The following is a 19,069-nucleotide window of genomic DNA, read 5'->3' on the forward strand; positions in this document are numbered from 1 at the left end:
TAATAACTTATTTCCAAAATAATAACTTATTTCCAAAATAATAACTTATTTCCAAAAAGAAAGAGGACACACACCCAGATAGCACACACACACGTCGCAGACGTCTGTATGACGTCGTCATTTTCATGCTGTCACACACACAAAAAAGGGTCCAACTCCTAGAGAATGCGGTCCTGAAGTTCCAGCCACCGGGATTGCATACAGATAATATTGGAAAAGCACTGCAGTGGGAAAATTAAGTCTAACTAGTGAACACAGCCTGATCAAGTCTCCAGGTGATCTCAAGTTCATCATCCCAAGCAGTTAAAAGACCACAAACTAGGCCTATACACCAAAGACCAGACAAGCAGACAAGTGTTTTTTTTTTTTTTTCAGCAGAAAGTTTTTGTCATAGGCTAATTATAACCTGCCCATGATACAAAAGTATAGGCTAAGCAAAACAGCTCGTTTAAACTGAGTCACTAAATTTATAGGGGCTATATATTTTTTACCCTCTTCATCATATAGGTATTTTACTGTATTTGTGTGGGTCCTAATAGACGTGCTCTATAGCTTCAGTTACTGGTGCATGTTGACATCTAGTGGTAAAAAGGTAGACTAACTACCAGGCATAATACGTTTATTTTCTTTTTTTTTTTTCTTTTAACGTTCATGCTGCTTTTAAGAAGAAATACATCCTCACTTTTGTTTAACTTTTTTTTTTGCTGTAGATTTTTGTTCTTGGAAAACCTCTTGCCTGTGAACTCTAATTGATTAGTAAATTACTTTCAGTTGTGCTCAGGTGATTGTGGTTTGAAAAGAAGCTCACAAATCTGTTGCTTTAGTAGATGTTCTGAGACCTGTGGGTGAGAAACATGGGTAGGCCTATGTTCTTTTGTTGAGGTAGGTTTGGGTTTGGTTATTTGTTTGATTAATTGTTTTTTTCTTTTTTTCAGCTGCAAAGACAGTGTTGATTGTGTATGCGCACCAGAGTGCTGGATCTTTCAATGCAGCCATTAAAGATGCGACTGTAGATGTGCTGAAGAATCAGGGCTGCAATGTTCTTGTTTCTGACCTGTATGAAATGAATTTCAAGGCCACAGCAACCAAGGATGATATTACTGGTTTGGAGGCAGTGTTGTGTTTTAGAAAATATTAAACTTAAAAGCTTTTGTCCTTATTGGAGTGCAATGACTATTTTGCACAATTTTCTTTTCCAGGCACAGTGAAGAATCCAGAACATTTCTGCTATGGAGAGGAGACCATGCTGGCCTGGCAGGAGGGACGACTAGCTTCTGATATTGTAGAGGAGCACAAGAAACTAAAAGAAGCAGATATTGTTATTTTTCAGGTAAGGCTTTTATTTATTAGAAATTGGATTTTGTATATTTTATTTGTTGCTTTTGGGTACTTTATTTTTTGTGTGTCTTTTGCAGTTTCCCATGTACTGGTTCTCGGTTCCTGCCATCATGAAAGGCTGGATGGATCGGGTTCTTACCCTTGGTTTTGCATACACTTCGGAAAAGCGCTATAGTGCAGGCATCTTCAGGGTAAGACCTAAATCACAAACTAATCTTTCATTATATGTGTTAATCAGAGAAGGTTAAAAGTTGGTTACTTAATGAAGTGTGAGAGGGTTTTTAATTTGTGTCAGGAAAAGAAAGCCATGTTGTCATTCACCACTGGTTCCCATGAGACAATGTTCAGCTCCAATGGGATCAATGGAGATCTGAATGTTACTCTGTGGCCAGTTCAGGTAAGAAGCTTCATCCCTTTTCCCTCAATAGGCTTCATTTTGCACACTTTGATTTTGCATGTCATACTAACCTGGACCTGCTGTGCTAATGTTTTCTTTGGTAGAATGGTGTCCTCAATTACTGCGGCTTCCAGGTCCTCGCACCACAAGTCTTCTGGGCACCCACGCATCTCTCTGCTGAGGCTCGTGACAGCCTGTTGAAAGACTGGCGTACTCGTCTTCAAGGTCTTTTAAGCGAAGTGCCTCTCTCCTTCCCACCCATTGACAGTTTTGATGAGGTGAAAGGCTTTCAGCTGAAGGCCGAAGTCCATGAAAAGCAGGCCGGTTCCCCCTTCGGTCTCACTGTGGGACACCACCTGGAGAAACCTCTGCCACCGCACAGTCAGATGAAGGCTGGGGTATGAGATGAGCAATTGTCCCCATGTGGCCATGTTCCTGTTTAACTGTCATGATGTTCAATTTTTGGATGTGAATAAATTATTCATGTTTTGAATTTGACAGTTGTAATTCATTGTAAGCCATGTGAAACCCACAACTCCAAGCCTATTTCCTGCAGTTAATATCAGATTGGGAAATTAAGAAGCCAAAAACAGTGGTTAATTGTGTGCCCTAGTTAAGTATTTTGTTGCTTTAGTGTCTTCAGTGAACTTGACTTCAAAGTGTGCTTTACTACAAAGCTATTTTTATTGGCCGTTACATGGGCAGCTCAATCCTCAAACATGGGAGTGATTCTGAGCATTACAAAAAAAGGCACCGTTTTAACAAATGGGTAGAGTAGACATGACTAGGGTTGTCAAGGGGTGGAACATTTCTGGTAAGTTTTCATGAAGTTAAGCTGGGGAATTTTGGAAATGTTCCATATTTGAAAGTTACCATGGAAATTTAGGGGAACTAACTGGGAATTCATTCATGTAATCGAGGATTGCATTGAAAGGGTAAGGATTTTCAAAAGTTGGTACCACAGACAGTAAAAGAAATGGACACAGCGACCCCAATGATTTCAACTGAAAAAATTGAAGCCTGTTAAAAGCTGATCGCCAGACGTGCTGCGCCGGTCACGTGAGCAACCTGCATGTTTTCTTGTAGCTGTGAAATCTGAATAATTCCTTTCCATATCTCACAGAGACGGCGAGAGTGAGTAGCTGTCCATGACCTAGCAACAGGATCAATTTTATGACTCTCTATGGGCTTCTCCCTTGACTTTATGCCTTGATCCACGTCCCCCCTGATTGCCCGCGAGCTTCTCCTCCTGTCTATAAGGTAATTTCTGTGCGACGGAGAGTCAATTCGTTATGACTCAATCGTTAGCCTATTTTTACAAAAATATTCTTCTACGGGGCCATAACGTATGATACAAGGTAAAGAAGCCTTTTATACATTGTTGTTTCTTCAGAAATAAAAAAAAAAATGATAAATGGAGTCTTTAGACGCCTCAGATGCAAAGTTATCCGCTGTCAAGTGACACCAAAATGAATGGGAGTCAATGGAATGCTACAAGCAGGCTTTTTTTGTTGTTGAGTAATCCCTCTATAACAGAGTGTACCGCCCGTGGGCGCCAACTAGCTGCGAAAAAAAAAATCATATTTTTCAAAATGAGCCTAAAATGAACACTATTGCATTAATCACAAAAATATTCCTCATGGAGGAACAACTTAACAATGCCCATTAGGGGGAGACACAGTCTGAACAAAAATGCTTCTTCGTTCCAGATGCTGTAACTTTTGATTTACTTTATGCAATCAGCACAAAATTCCTTACAGATTCAGCTCACATGTACTGTGACTTCACCAAAATAGAGTACTTCAATTCCTTCCTGAGTTATTCCATGTCAATTAAGAAAGATATGCAAAATAAAAAAAAATATATGTATATTTTTGTCTTTTACCAGAAGTTTCCTTGCATGAGAATGCCATAATGTATGTTTTCAAAAAATGTAAAAAGTGTTCTATCAAATGATACCTACCTTTTGACTTTACTAGCAATAGATTTAGAGCTATGAGTTTTTATTTTTGTGTGTCTCTCAAAAAAAATAATAATAATAAGTTAACCCCAGATTAATAAACTTGGCATTGAATACTGCAAATATTATTGCATTATTAAATATTACTCACCCCCATGCATTGCTGTACCAACCTTGTAATAGCTCTGTTCATCTTCGGAACTGTGATTAATCACCGTCTCTGAAACCAATCAGGACTCACATGTAAGTAATATGCTATTGTTTGAATTTTGCACAAAGTACTCCAAAAATGTATTTTTAAGTAAGAGCAACATAAGTAGGTTTTCTATAAATGCACTAAAACTTCACTAAAACTGCACTTTTTAGAAATATGTTAAAAGCATGCTTGTTTTTCAATATACTTTTAGAAAATATGCTAAAGTACAATTATTTTAAAGTGTGTTAATTTGTATTGTAAAAATAGGTAAAAAGCATGATGCTAATATACTTTTAATATATTTAAAGATATAGTATATTTGCAATGTAGTATTGAAAAAGGGAATATATTTCAAATACAATAAAGTATACTTTTTTTCACTAGGGTGCCTTAGTTGAGCACGGACACTCCAATGTTTGGGTAAGATGATGACACACAACTCGATGGGTAGCTGACTGAGCAAGTTTTGAGCAAGTCTCAAATATGAATATTTTTTGCTATTGGTATGAAAACTTTTTCTCTCAAACATTTTTTTTCTTCTCTCAGATCATTTATTTTCTCGCATGTAAAAAAAACACAATCCTAGCTCCATACTGATTCGGCTAAGACGCACCTCATAATCAAAGCCCTATGGAGCAGCATCAGACTCACATTCTGACTAGAATATGAGTATGATGAAGTCAGGCTAATGGACAACCACATCCACCAACAATGTTAACCAAGAAATGATGCAACTAAATTTATTTTGGAAGATATATTCCTCTAAACAATGGTCATAGACTTAAAGACATCAAACTTGGTGCACACTTCACAATCTTAATCTTCAGTGTTGTTTTATGGCAAAATACACATCGTCAAAGGACAGAGAAGCAGGTGATGGTCCATCAGTCAAGACGGTTATGTGGCTCTGCAAGGGAAGCATTTGTGGTTTAGGTGGGGTTTTTTGACACACAGTCTTCTGGGGTAGTGCAGTTTTTGCATTCGCCACACCTTTCCTGACATGCCAGTCCATAACAGCCACTCTCAGAACAAACCACAATCAAGTCTAGCATTTAAATGCACAGGATGTTTTCAGAGATAGGTGTAATACTAATAAATACTGAAAGTGACAGTTGAAGGCTTCTAGTTGACTAAAGTACAAAGGACCGATAAGACAATTGTTAACCCTAAATTTAGCCTTCAACTTAAATTCTCAAGATGCACCTGAATGTGAAGCTTTTTGCGAGCTCTGCGATGACCAAATTTTTTTTTTTAAACCATGACAATCCATTTTGTAATGAGACCACGAATTAAACTGAAATTCATCAATTATTTGGTGCTTGACAATGGATGAATTACATTTGATTTAGATGTAAAGCTTATATCGCTTATATCATGTTTCCTTTATTCTAAGGAGCCAATTAGAGACTTCAAAACGGCACACAGTGTTCTGCCATGTGCTTGTGGTATATCAAAGGACCTTCCGCTGTAAGAGACTGTCCTTCTGGGAAAAACGTGAAAGCTTGACGTGATTTTGGGTTCTGTCCTCAGTTATTATGAAGTCATTTAAAATCATGGCCTTTCATAGCCTGACTTCGTCATACTCATATTCTGGTCAGAATATGAGTCTGAGACCGCTTCGTAGAGCCCCTCTGCACTCAATTGGGTAGTCGGACAGACCTACAACCAATCAGAGCAACGCAGTAAGTCAAATACTTAGCATACTGTAGCATAGTTGTCAACAACAGAACTTACTTATTTTAGAAGTAAAATAAGGAGCATTGCTTCTTTCACCTGGTCCTTCGTGAGTGCGACCAAAGGAGAAACCACAACGACCACATGCTTTTCATTACGTCCCATCTTTTTAACTTAGCGACTGTCAGAGCCAGCTGATAAGTTACACTTTTGCCGAATATCTTTCCGATCGACAAATGCCTTGATTGCAGTTTTCTGTTTGTCTATTAAAATGAATGCCCTGTCGATTCATTTTAAAAACAGATGCGACAGCGGAATCTATACATCTCAATTCTCCAGCTGCAGTCATCTCTGAGGGAAACCAGTTAGCGCTCTTTGATAACGTGATGATTATGTCCCTGCAGATCATCTGTCCATCATCGTATAAAGCCCGCCCTGGCAATCTGATTGGCCCGATAATTTTTTGCCTCATCATAATTACTCCTCAATGGATCGAGTCCAGACCGAACTTCCCGACCAAAAAATGTTGTGGGCGGAGTTCAGGCTGGCCTCCAGGCTAGGCCTTTCATTCACGAGATCCTGATACTGATTTTTGAAAATTGAGAATGTGAAGTGACAACATGATACCAAATTTGTAATTTGGATTATTCAAAGGACAAAAGATGAGAACATTTTTGACAAATAATGGAAATGTTTCTCTTTAAATATAGCTTTGTTTCCACTTATTACTTATTCATTATTTCCAGTGAAGAGATAAAATCCTTCATTCAAAAAATGTAATTCTAATTTCATTTACTCACCCTCATTTGTTTTTTGTTTTTTTCTTTATTCTTTTTTTCTCTTTTTTTCTTTTTTGTAGTTTTTTCAATAAAAAGTCAATGGGGACCAAAAAAACAAAAAAAAAAAAAAAAAACAAAAAAAAACATCAGACCCAATTGAATTTTATGACATTGCCCAAAAGAGGGACCAACAGTTTTCAAAAGATGAGTGAATGATGAAAGAATTTTAATTTTTGTGTAAATAATTCCTTCAATATCTTGTACAGTCTTAAAAATGTTTCACCTTTATTATACTCAAAGTTTCATTGCTCTGTGGTCACAGCTGTTTTGCTAACACAACGGGGGGAGCTTTCATCTTAAAATTTCAGAGTACACAGAATATTTAATTACAGTGCGAGGCTTTTTGAGTCAGGACAGAACGAAATGACTCAGTTTGATATTAACACCAAAGGATGAAGTTTCCCAATAGCACAGACTGTGAGTGTAAATTCCCATCTCCAATAAACTGTATTGAGTTAACACAACTAACTCATAAGCTCCTGATGTCAGACGGAGTGCTGGTCCATCCCCCACACTGCTTTCAGCCCTGCATGGGCACTGAGAATGCACACTAGGGAGGCTTGAAACTGGAACCACCTGGAACACAATGGCATGGCCTGGAGTCTTTTTTCCTCACACGATGGCACTCACCACCACATGTGTATATTTCACAGCAGTGCTTCTTTCTGCAGGCAAAAGATGTTTTTTGATGTATGCCCCATATGCGTGATCTTTGTTCATTTATGAAACATTCTGTGCTGAGATACAGAATATTATTTATTTACTAAGTTAAACAATTAAGCAAATAACTCCATTTATGCACATATATAACACTAAATATTTAAGCTTGTACACTATTGTTCAAAAAACAGTAATATTGTGTAATATTATTTACTATTTAAAATAGCTGTTTTCTATTGTAATATATTTTAAAATAATTTATTCCTGTGATGGAAGCTGAATTTTCAGAAGCCATTACTGATCCTTCGGAAATCTTTATAATATGCTGATTTATTTTATGGTTGAAGTCTTATGTTGAAGTTAATATTGAAATTAGTAGTGTTGATAAATGAAGAGTTCAGATGCAAAAGCCTCTAAATGCCATTTGAAATTTTCTTCTTTAATGATAATTTTTATCAAACTTGTATATTTAAGTTCAGTAATTTCACTTAAATGGCACTGATAATTACCTATTAATTGTTATTTAAGTGAAATTACTGAACTTAAATATACAAGTTTGATAAAAATCATCATTAAAGAAGAAAATTTCAAATGGCATTTAGAGGCTTTTGCATCTGAACTCTTCAAATATTACTGTGGAAACTGTACTGAGACTTTGGAAAAGTGATATTATACTCTTGTTTTTTGATTGAGTATCTGAAGCTCATGTGATTGTCTATGGCCAGCTGGAGCTCATTTGCATTTAAAGGGACACACACCCTTTTTGCTCACACTCAAAAGGGGTCAAATTTGACTAGCTGAATAAAGGAACTGATGAGGTATTTTAAGCAGAAATTTTATGGGGAAATGAATATTTGCGAATATAAACACAATACAAACCTATCCAGTATGTTTCCTCCTCTATCTGAGAGTAGCTATAGATTTTTTTCTGGTGTGGTTCATCAGTCTAATGAAGTGTGAGTTGGTATTCCGTGCTTCTGAGAGAAGCAGAATGCCCGTATAAACAAATACCAAGACCTCGCTTAGCAAAATGCTGCCATGGGAGCTGTTATTGGTTACACTATAACTGCCCAAATGTACCAGCTGAGCTATTTTTCAACTAATTAGAAAGAGTGAGTTGTTAAGGGTCTGGGATCTATAGAATAAATGTACTTAAATTGGCCAGACAGAAAGTGATCAATCAAACCACATATAAATGTCTCATGCTTTCCTAAAAGTAGCAATACCATAATGGAATGATGCAATTAATTACTGGTTTAAGGTATGAAAACTGCAAAGGTCACTATGCTCATGCACTGTGACCAATAACCATGGAATTTAATATCCCTTAAAAGTTGATTATTTTCTGATTTGTTGTATGCTCATGTAATATTTTGTCTTTGTATAGAAAATTAATGAATGTTTTCTGTTGTCAGATGATGGATTCCATGCATTCTGTTTTTGACTATCCTCATTTTGGTCTATTAAAAGTCTCAGACATATTAAAGCCAAATTTAAACCAAACTCAATCCTTAAAAATAAACATAAAAATATTTTACACCTCGTAAAAACATAATCACATTCCCTACCAGTTTACAGGACTAATTATTATGTAGGCCTATACAAATATTAAATAGATTCTATCATAATAGATGTAAAATACAAAACACAAAGGATTTAGAGATTTTTTTAGTTGTCTAATTTTTTTGCGAGTTGTTCAGAGAGTCGATGTGACCTCCAGTTCCTGGCCTTGACCCTAAAGCAGAAGAGGCCATGACCCAAGTGACACCTTTGGACAAGTTTATCCGCAGTTCAACCTTCAGCTGTCACCACCTGTCTTCCATGTTTATTGAGACATCTGTTGGATACTTTAGTCCAGCTACAATGTTGTACCACACCAATTGACAAAATGATACAGTTTTCTTAAATAAACAAATTAAGCCTCCACTGGAAGTTATTTAAAGGTCCTTGTTCTTAAGCACTGAGTCACTGAGGAACATGTGTTTGAAAAGTAGAGAGATATTTTGTGCTCTGTTCCAGCAGCTTTGGACCCCTGCTCTCTTCCCTGCGTAATTCACATAATTCAATCTCTGTTTCAAAGCCTCCCCCAAAAGGAGCCAAATGGTCTCTCCCCTCTGTATGTGGTAGAAAGCTCAGATAAAGAAGCTGGCACAAGTGTTAAAGAGAACCAAGATGCTTATCAGTGACTTTTTGAAATGTGCTCCGATACTTTTGATAGCTGGGAACAATGGATATCCGTGCATGCTGAGGCTACCCTTTTTCCTAAAATGAAACTTATTATGATGGAAACAATCCCTCCCTCATCGATTCATGTCCTTTGTGAAGTCAGACCCTTTCTCTGTCAGAGGATGAAGAAAACCATTACATATCCATCCACAAGTCCGTATCTTACAAATAACAATAGTAGACATTTGATGTTTTATTTGATTAATTTTTATATTTTCATTTTATTTACATGATCGCATTTGGTAAAGAAACACACCTTTGCTTTGAGGTTTTGCAGCGCAGACTCATCCTGCTACTTTAGTGGTTCTGATTGTAGTGATTACTTTTCATGATCACAGATTGTCGTTTTGGGTGGTTATGTTTCATAATGTATAATCAGTCATGCATGAAATGAGTGCTCTGAAGTGTCAGGCAGGCTCAACAAAGTTGTATTCGTGGTTAACTGTCCTCATGTCACAAAAAAAAAAAGAAAAGAAAAAAGACAAACACATTTTTTTGTTTTGTTTTATTTATCGTTTTACAATTGTAATATTTTAATTTATAATTGTTATTGCCTATTTAATATTTATATATAATTGTATTCTAAATGTAAAATGTATTTTCACTTTTCACCCTATAGCCATCGAATCTCTGGGTCTCTGGGAAAGCAAGAATATATATATATATATATATATATATATATATATATATATATAATTATGTGTGTGTGTGTGTGTGTGTGTGTGTGTGTGTGTAACAAATTATGTTTTCAATCATAAAAAATAAACTCTTATTTTTTTAAACTTATAAGTTGTTTTGTATTTTTAATGTGGGCACCACAGTATGATTGGATTCGGGGCATTCATTGGCGAGCCGCGTTCCTGGTCACTCACCACCAGTGTAATTCATGAGCGTGTTCTTCAGAGTTCTGACTGAGGTACACGAGAGAAGCTCTGCTAATGTCAGCCGTAGATGGGCGTCGCCACTTTCATTCACTCCATTTAAACAACCTGCAGCAGAAGCGACGACGGGATCGCTTCATCATCGGCTGATAAGAACGAATCCGTGGATTAAGTTTGCGCACTGACCAAGCATTAAAGACACAATGACAGAGGTGAGCAATATCGTTTGTCCTAAAGAACGAGCAAAAGACAAGAGTTTTAGGTTATATTAGTTTCACTAATCCACTGTTTCAGACACCTGCACTGCATCTTATAAGGTTGATATTTTTTAAGCAGATCTTTCTGCTGGATCTCTCTTTTGTTTGTGTAGCCTAATTGAGTTTCTTAAAAAAAAGTTGTCAGCAAATATGTTTCAGCAAAACTAAGTTGTGCTGAGTAGGATATTAAGTGTGTATTTTCTTTTGTCTTATAGGCTATCTAACGCAAAATAACGGCATGCGTCGCGTATAATTGGGGATGTAGGCTAATCATTTATTATTATTATTTATTTATTTATTTATTTTTTTACGGCTAGTCATTTTTTTGTTACGGCTGTTCCGTTTGCACAGTATTTGGGATTAGCCTACGCAAAAAAAAAAAAAACAGTAAGGTTCCCACTCAATATTAACTGTATTAAAATTTTGCATCATATTTCATTATGTCCATGGTTTGGCATTAAACACTACTGCTTTCTGCGTTTCAGTCTGACATAGGCCTAGTTCAGAACAGCTGACGAAATCCATAACTTCAAAATAAATAAATTAATTCGAAACAGTGATTAGAAGCAGGAACAGAAATGCACTTCATTTTAATAGAAAATAAAGTGACATTTGCTGTGTTAATGAGAACTTGCTCTGCATGCATGTTCACAATAAACAGAAATTAAAGAGAGGCACTGAGGTAGGCCTAATCATAAATTGGATATTATATGTCATATAGTCAAAGATAATTCACGGTTTTGCGCAAATCATGATTTATTCGACATCTCCAACTTCCTGCCAGCAAGAGCCGTGTTACAGGTTCAAGGCCCTTGATGGGTTTGTTGTAATAAATTTGACCTTTGACACTCCAGTGTCCTTACTGCTTACCACTGTGCACTGCTTGGAGCCCAAGGGACATTTAGATTCAGAGTTTATATGGTCAGCTGCAGAGCTAGAACAGTGGATAGTCTATTATAGATAGCCTTGAGTAGGCTACAATTATGCATAAATAATTATAAAGACTGAAAGAGAGAGAATGAGACAAGTAAGTAAGAGAGTTTGCATGTGTATCTCTATGTTACTGTACCTAAATGATTCATCAATTACATTTTGTGCTACGAATTTCCTAAACTGTTTCCTCATAGGGCGAAAGCATATAAACCATTCTTAAACAAACAAACAAACATAAAAGCTTTTATCAAACAGCACTATTGTGTACTTACTAAAGGGAAAACAATACGATTTAACTTTGTAATGAACTTCAAACAGAATACAGGTGGAGTAACAGGTGGAGTAATTTCCTTTTATGATGGAACGTTATGCGTAATTCAATACTGCAATTATAACATTTAAACATAATAACACACTCTTTATGTTATGGTTAGTCTTGGAACACAACATAAGCAGGCTTATTTTATATTTTTAGAGATTTACGCTAATTTAGAACAGCATTATACTAACTTTCACATCCACTGTTGCAGCTCTGCTGATGTGAAATGTTCCACTAAAAAAGGATTTAGTGACCTAGAGAAATCAAGGGTCAAGGGTCTGTGACCTCACCAACCACATAGCAACCTGTCTTTTAGAAAGGACCACTTAGATGTTTAAGATGGCATGACGAAATCCCTAAACTGAAATTACTTTGCTCAAAAGAAATCACTGTGAAGTGACTTTGATTTTTGAAAAGCAGAACCAGCTTAAAGGGTACTTCAGCATGACTGGCTTGAAGCCAAACAGCTTTTGTGCTTTTGAAGTAGTGTCAACTTTTGAACCGAATTGAACCATGAAATAATAGGATGCTTTGACAATTTCACAAAATATGAAAGTCTCTAGTGCCATAGGCATGTTTGTCTTGCATGATTGGATGGTCTTATGTCAAATAAATTTTGAATAGATTGCATTTTTTTTTTTTTTTGTGAGAAAAAATAGTTAGGTTAATAATTTAGGAATGTGCTTAATGCTAGCTAAAGTTTATGTATGCAATTATACACAAAAGTTCAAATGCTGGGGTTTTGTTAAGATTTTTTAATAATAAGTTTTTAATAAGTCTTTTGTTCACCAAACCATTTATTTGATCAAAAACGGAAACCAAGTGTTTTCTGTTTTATTGTTATGTAGTCACATGATCCAGAAATATTTTCTAGTATATGCTGATATGGTGCTCAAGCAACATTTCCGATTATTATTAATGTTGAAAACAGTTGTGGAAATTTTACACTTTATATTTTTTGTAATTTTCTACTCAATCTCATTTCTACCCATCAGTTCATGTTATTAAATGAACATTTGGTATTTATGATTGATATTTAATAATATAGGGACGTAGACCTTTTGGTAATCATAACAGAGAAAACTTTACTCCATCTTAATGGGTGTTTGCACTGAATTACTTTTCCTTCCCCTTCCACAGTTGCAGTCTTCAACACCAAATGAAAAGATGAGTCTAAGTGGCAGCGAACTGACTGAATTCTTCGCCATGTGGGACGAATTAAACTTCACAGACGCCAATGACAACAGCACACGGGTGGAAGCGCAAATGTGCCCCACCTTCTTCAACCGTTCCGCTCTCCTCAATGCTATGTGCACCCTCTATGCCTTCATTTTTGTTGTGGGCCTGGCCGCCAATGCGCTAGTAGTGTGGGTCAACTTGCGCTCGGAGCGTCATTACCACGAGACACACTTGTATATTTTAAACCTAGCGGTGGCTGACCTATGTGTGGTTGCTACTCTCCCGGTGTGGGTGAGCTCGCTGGCACAAGGTGGCCACTGGTCGTTTGGCCAGGTGGCTTGTAAGCTCACGCATCTTCTGTTCAGTGTCAACCTTTTTGCCAGCATATTCTTCCTGGCCTGCATGAGCGTGGACCGTTATCTTTCGGTGGTACGCTCGGAGGAGATTTCACCCAGACGAGGACGACAAATACGCCGTTTAGTGTGTGCGGTGACGTGGCTGCTTGCTTTATTCGCCTCAATACCTGACACATACTTCCTGCAATCTGTAAAGTCACTACACGGTCATGTGACCTTGTGTCATCCTGTATATCCAGAGGACAACCCTTTGCAGTGGATGGTGGGCATTCAACTGAGTTTTGTGGTTCTTGGTTTTGTCATTCCCTTCCCCGTTATAGCAGTGTCCTATGCACTGTTGGCAAAAGCTCTGGCTTCCTCTTCCTCTCATTCCCCTTTACATGGTGACCAGGATCGCAGCGTGAGCAGGAAGGTCATCCTCACGTACATAGTGGTTTTTATAGCTTGCTGGGCCCCATATCATGCTGTGCTGTTAGCCGACGCTCTAGTCATGCTAGGTGTGCTCCCATTGGGCTGCGGCTCAGAGAACGGCCTTTTTGTGGTGCTGCACCTCACGCAATGCTTGTCGCTGCTGCACTGCTGCGTGAACCCCATTGTCTACAGCTTTGCTCACCGTCACTACCGCTATGACCTCATGAAAGCCTTCATCTTCAAATACTCCACCCGTACTGGGCTGGCGCGACTCATGGAGGGCTCTCAGGGCACCGAGACAGAATACGCAATGGTGGAGACCAACGCTATGGCTGTGAGTTAGGACCCTCGAGACGTCACCCTCAACCAAAGTTCTGCACTGCTTCAAAACAAGAACTTCTCTGATGTTATCCTGAAATTTAGATGAACAAAACTGAATTTAAGTTCCCGCAAATGCTCAACAGTGACCCCAAAGATAGTGAATTCATTTGAAATGTGCCAAAAACTGATGGAATTTTACTGTACAGCCAATCGATTGGTTCCATTTTGACTAGCAGCCAAAATTGTATACTTTATACAAAAAAATGTTACTTTAGAGAAACCTGTATGCTACTGTATGCTGTATCATTCAGGAAACAAAATAATTGTGTCCAATAATCACTTTTCAGAAATGCTTTCAATCATCATAAATGATTTATGATGCAACATACAAATTGTAAGTAACGTACTGTTGATGTAGTTCTTAATTGTGTGTTAATATTTAGATGTGGCTCAATTGCTACTGCCGATTTTTTTGGGGGGCTTTTGTATCAGTGGCAAGATAATTGGCATTACCTTTGTATTTTGTGTTCACATGTTCTCCACAACAGCATATTCCAACATGTTTGAAGAATAGAACAAAAATAAGTTATTTTTAACTGGATCTTAATGTGCAACTGTGTACTTCATTGTAGGCTTTGTTCATGTGTGTAAATTATGTTTTAAGATGGCTGTTATCTTGTAACGTGTGTACTTAAGGGCATTTACTTTATTTTGTCTTTGATACGTAAATGTGTATAATTTAGTTATCTAAATGTAATTTAAGTATGTTGTTATATTTATCTTTGGCATTTATTTTTGATAGTTTTGAGTGCAATGCTGAATACTTAAATGTGCTTGGAAATAAATAATTTGATTCACAGTGCCAGGAAATACATTATCCTCATCTCAGTTTAATTTGTGAAATCATTAAACCTCAGTGGTCCTTATTTAAATTTATAAGTATCTGATGGAAAATGCATGGTTAGATGAACCCGCTTGAGCTGGACGTAATATGGATTTAATCTAGCCATGACTTTTATGTTTGATTATTAAAATCAACACTGTATATTACTGGTTCACCATCTTTTCATTTCACCATAAAGGCATCATAAAAACTTATAGGTAATGACTACAACAATGTAAATTATCATGGTGAAAGTTTTAATACTGTCTCAAGATGGTCATAACAGGATATTAACTGGCAGTGAAGCAGATTTAACCACATTCTGCTAATTCAATTTATCTAAAACTGTTAAAATGTCGAAACTTGAGGAGATGTAACTGGAAATACAATTACCACTCACGCTGACCTATACACTCTTAGTAGAATTTTCATTAATTCTCAAGATGAACTTATAATAAAAAATAAAAAAATTCTGACCAAGGCCTGTTTTGTGTTGATTCTTACGGGTAATTGTCAAAACAATAATTAGCTAAGCAATCTCACACAAGCATATCTTCACGGTTGTAATCTTTGCAGCAGTTCAATAAAAATAAATTAATATAACTTACAACAGACACAATTGACAGTTGTTTTGTTTTACCCAAAGAAAGACCTTTCAGGTACACACACTTTGAGAGTAGTGTTTCGTGCCTGCAAGAATCAAGTTTTTTTTTAAAATTAATCAGTTGAGTTAATGATTCAGTGACTCAATAAATAGAGTTAGTTATACAACAGTTATAAAACTATGTTCCTGTTTGGTTTTGCAGGTTTCCATAGAATACATTTCATGTAATTCATTGGTTTAAACTCTTTATATTTTTTTTTACCAGCTTTAAGAGGAGGCAAAACCAATCTTTAATGGTACAGCATATTCACTTCTTAAACCATTTTACCGTGATTTATTCCCCCATCTCAGTCAGCTAATGTTGAGCAACATTTCCGCATCAAATAGATGCATCAGGGACAGAACAAGGAAACTTTAGAGTCTGATTTATGCTGATCTGAACTCCACGTGCAACCAATGTCAGGTACTTCCAACAAAGACACCTGCAAGGCCTGAGCAAAACTGCTTAAGGTTGCATTAGCGGCTGCATCTAAAACTTGGGGATGAGACCACAGTCCATGGCTGTTCATAAATTGCCTAGTTATTCAACAATTTCTGATGGCTTTTTCCCCAAAAAACTTGCTTTACAAACCCATGGTCTCTTGTATTTAAAAAAAAAAAAAAAAAACACTACATAATATGAATAAATGATTAATTGGTGCAATAAAAATAAATGGATCAAACACAAAAACAAACTCATTCCGTATGTTCCACACTTTTGAGCATCAAAGAAGATTATTGTTGTATAACTGAAGAGTTTTCCCATATTTAGCAGTTTGGTTGATTAACCCAGTTTGACCCCTCTTGAACTCATCTGGTTTCAATTGGTCTCTAATCTGTTAATTCCTTTTCACACTAATCATGGTGTGACATACTTTCATCACTAAACATCCCCTGTGTCTTTCTCGGAAGCTATTCATTTATTTTGTCATGCTCAAAGTTTTCATGTCTGGAAAATAACACCACAACAAAACTGTCAGACATTTAGACAACATAGTCAAACTTCAAAAACATTAAACAGCTTCATAAAAATGTATTCTTTCAAACTGAACATTGTTCTGAGTGTAGCCTACTATGCTTTCGCTGTGTTAAACTCACACAGGGAAAGAGAAAAGACCACAGGATTGAAACTGCCCAGCAGCAAAGACAATGAAAAGTCCATTTTTAACAGTGCCGAGAGTCAGGGGCTAAAAGTTTATAATATCTAAAATGTCATTAACCTCGTTTATATAGATGAACTGTTGCATGCAACAATATTACAATATCGCAGTAGTGTCGTGATATACTTGATTAAATATTTATGATATGTTCACGTGGGCCCTGTTATTTTAATGTAGCCCTTCATTGCATTTTTTCTTGTGCAGAATCAGTCTTCAGAAGACAAATTATGTCTTTCATTTTTGTCTACTTGTGGTTTGGCTGGTGCTCCAAAAGGGATTCGAGAAGGCGGCAGAGAACCACTGATTTAGGGAAGGCTGAATGAACAACCCAGGACAGCGTGTAATGTGAACAGCCGGTATTTATATGTTAGTTTTAGCTATTACCGGAGAGCGGCGTGAGGCCGGTGGCATGAGTGCTGAGCGACACCTGTGAAATGCACTGGTCTCACATCTCTCGCGGAGGAGGAGAAAGGTGAACAGTGAAGATGGAGAGAGTAACAGGCCTTATTTTATGTTGTGTTTTGTTTCTGTGGCCAGCAGTTTTTTTTAATTTATTATTATTAAAGTGTTGAATGTTTGCCGGTTCCCGGCCGCCTCCTCCTTCCAATAACATCTGAATCCTGTTACAATGTTGTCATTTGGGTTCCAGTCAATTGTGTCTGTGTTAGTCCTAAGTTTAAACCCTGGAAGGGGAGAGATGTGAATGGAGAGTTTTCAGTTCTTCCATCATTATTGCAGCCCATTCTCACTCCCAAGGCGTCACCTAACTGACGCCTTGGGAAGCATTTGACCATGCTTCAATATCTGACGCTTTAGGCGCCCTTTAGCGTCAGTTAGATGACGCCCTAGGATTGCGTGTACCCTACCCCCACCCCACACCTAAACCTAACCGCGTCCTCTAACTGACGCTTTCCTTTAGCGTCAGTTAGATGACGCCGTAGGATCGCGTCATGTAAGTGACGCTAAAGGGCGCCTAAAACGTCAAATATTGAAGCATGGTCAAAGGTGACGCCTTGGGGTGAGAATGTGTTGATTATTGAGACCTTGAGCAAGACACTTCTTTAGACAAAAAGCATTCAAGTGATTTATAACCAAACCCAAAGTCAAGAAGTCAGTGAGAGTCAGGTTTCTCTCTAGAGGTACGTGTGTGTAGATGGGCATAGAGTCTTGTTTTTACATCCCTTAAAAAAGTCAGTGTTTCTCCCAGACCCAGTATGAATTCCCATGGGAACATCTGGTCTGCTTTGGTAAAGGGAGCAGAACAATCCTCTGCCCCTTTTCACATTCACCACAAACATCAGCTCATAAAATATGCTGAATCAAATATGTATAGGATTGAGTTCACGTGGAAACTGTAGCTTGATTAGTAAACCAGGGAAGCAGGTTTTCCCCACCCACTATTCTTTCTATTCATCAACATGTCCATGTGTCCAAAACTGGATCCCTGAGTCCGACAAAGACTCCATGGCATCTCCGTGACTCAGCAAAATGAAAAGGAGATTAGGGTTGATCCACGACAGGAAACAGTATTTATCATTCCTTTACATATGTTATATCACATAATAATTATCACTTACTTCTTCCAACAGACACTTTGGGCAAATTCCAATCAGAAGTGAGCATATACCCCTCTCACTCCGAAGGCAGAACATGACCATAAATGATTACACTACTTCTTTGAAGTGACTATTGCATGTTCCCTTCACTAAATGATATGTGGAAGGGCCATCATGAAGAGATTCACTTTCATTTAAAACGCTCCCTTAAATGGTGTCTCTTTCCTGAAGTGCCCTTCAAGGGTGATAAAAATGCCTTTTGGAATTCGCTATTTCTCTAGGCTAGCTACTAATAGGCGACTCATCACAGGCAAACTTGTGAATAACTGTGTGACCCTGCAAACTCGGTACAATATACAATATAATAAGAATGTCCTTGTATCCACATAATTTGGTTACATGCTGGGTATATTTCATTTTGAATATTTTTTCGTCATAAATAAATCAGTTTGTTTTTGCTTACACCACGTCTGTCATCCTTTTTAATGGCTTTTTTTCACATTGATTGGTCATTTCCTTTACCAAAACATTGACTGTTTCATTTGGCCTGTTCTGTGCCCAGATCCATTTACACCGATAAACAAACAGGTGACTCCAGACTCCCCGTAGGCATCATTCATCACTGCGGCATAGCATGACAGGTAAACTCACCATGAGAAACATGATCCAAACCACAGTACAATACAAACCAAAGAGAAAGTCTGCCAGTCTGATTTGACAATAAGAGAAGATTGTTCAGAATATCTCAAGAATCTTTATCAGCAAATAATTAACTTTAAAAGTTATTTAAATAATCATTTGAATTAGTTCACAAATGTCCCTAACTACAGATTATGATGATATTCATAGTATATAATATTAAGAATATCATAAATATCAC

At 37.2% G+C, this 19,069-nt stretch overlaps 2 protein-coding genes across 2 annotated transcripts; both read left to right on the forward strand.

Moving 5' to 3' along the window:
* Positions 1 to 750: 750 nt before the first annotated feature.
* LOC120461067 (ribosyldihydronicotinamide dehydrogenase [quinone]-like) lies at positions 751 to 2,233 on the forward strand. The gene is made up of 6 exons (XM_039649171.2): positions 751 to 858; positions 936 to 1,103; positions 1,200 to 1,330; positions 1,416 to 1,529; positions 1,634 to 1,735; positions 1,840 to 2,233. The coding sequence occupies exons 1-6, from the start codon at positions 855 to 857 to the stop codon at positions 2,137 to 2,139; spliced, it is 819 nt and encodes a 272-aa protein (XP_039505105.2). The 5' UTR covers positions 751 to 854; the 3' UTR covers positions 2,140 to 2,233.
* Positions 2,234 to 10,255: 8,022 nt separating this feature from the next.
* Positions 10,256 to 14,068, forward strand: ackr3a (atypical chemokine receptor 3a). Its single transcript, XM_039648557.2, has 2 exons — positions 10,256 to 10,383; positions 12,821 to 14,068. Exons 1-2 carry the CDS (start codon positions 10,375 to 10,377, stop codon positions 13,967 to 13,969), a joined length of 1,158 nt encoding a protein of 385 aa, XP_039504491.1. The 5' UTR covers positions 10,256 to 10,374; the 3' UTR covers positions 13,970 to 14,068.
* Positions 14,069 to 19,069: the final 5,001 nt, after the last annotated feature.

Source organism: Pimephales promelas, chromosome 7, assembly GCF_988280905.1.
Source record: "Pimephales promelas chromosome 7, fPimPro1.hap1.1, whole genome shotgun sequence".
In the NCBI taxonomy this organism is placed as follows: Eukaryota; Metazoa; Chordata; class Actinopteri; order Cypriniformes; family Leuciscidae; genus Pimephales; species Pimephales promelas.

Bases quoted from the DNA above. Each gene is read 5' to 3' on its own strand.
- LOC120461067 (XM_039649171.2), top strand. The intron at 1,530-1,633 runs GTAAGACCTAAA...AATTTGTGTCAG, and splicing joins ATAGTGCAGGCATCTTCAGG to GAAAAGAAAGCCATGTTGTC. The intron at 1,736-1,839 runs GTAAGAAGCTTC...TTTCTTTGGTAG, and splicing joins TTACTCTGTGGCCAGTTCAG to AATGGTGTCCTCAATTACTG.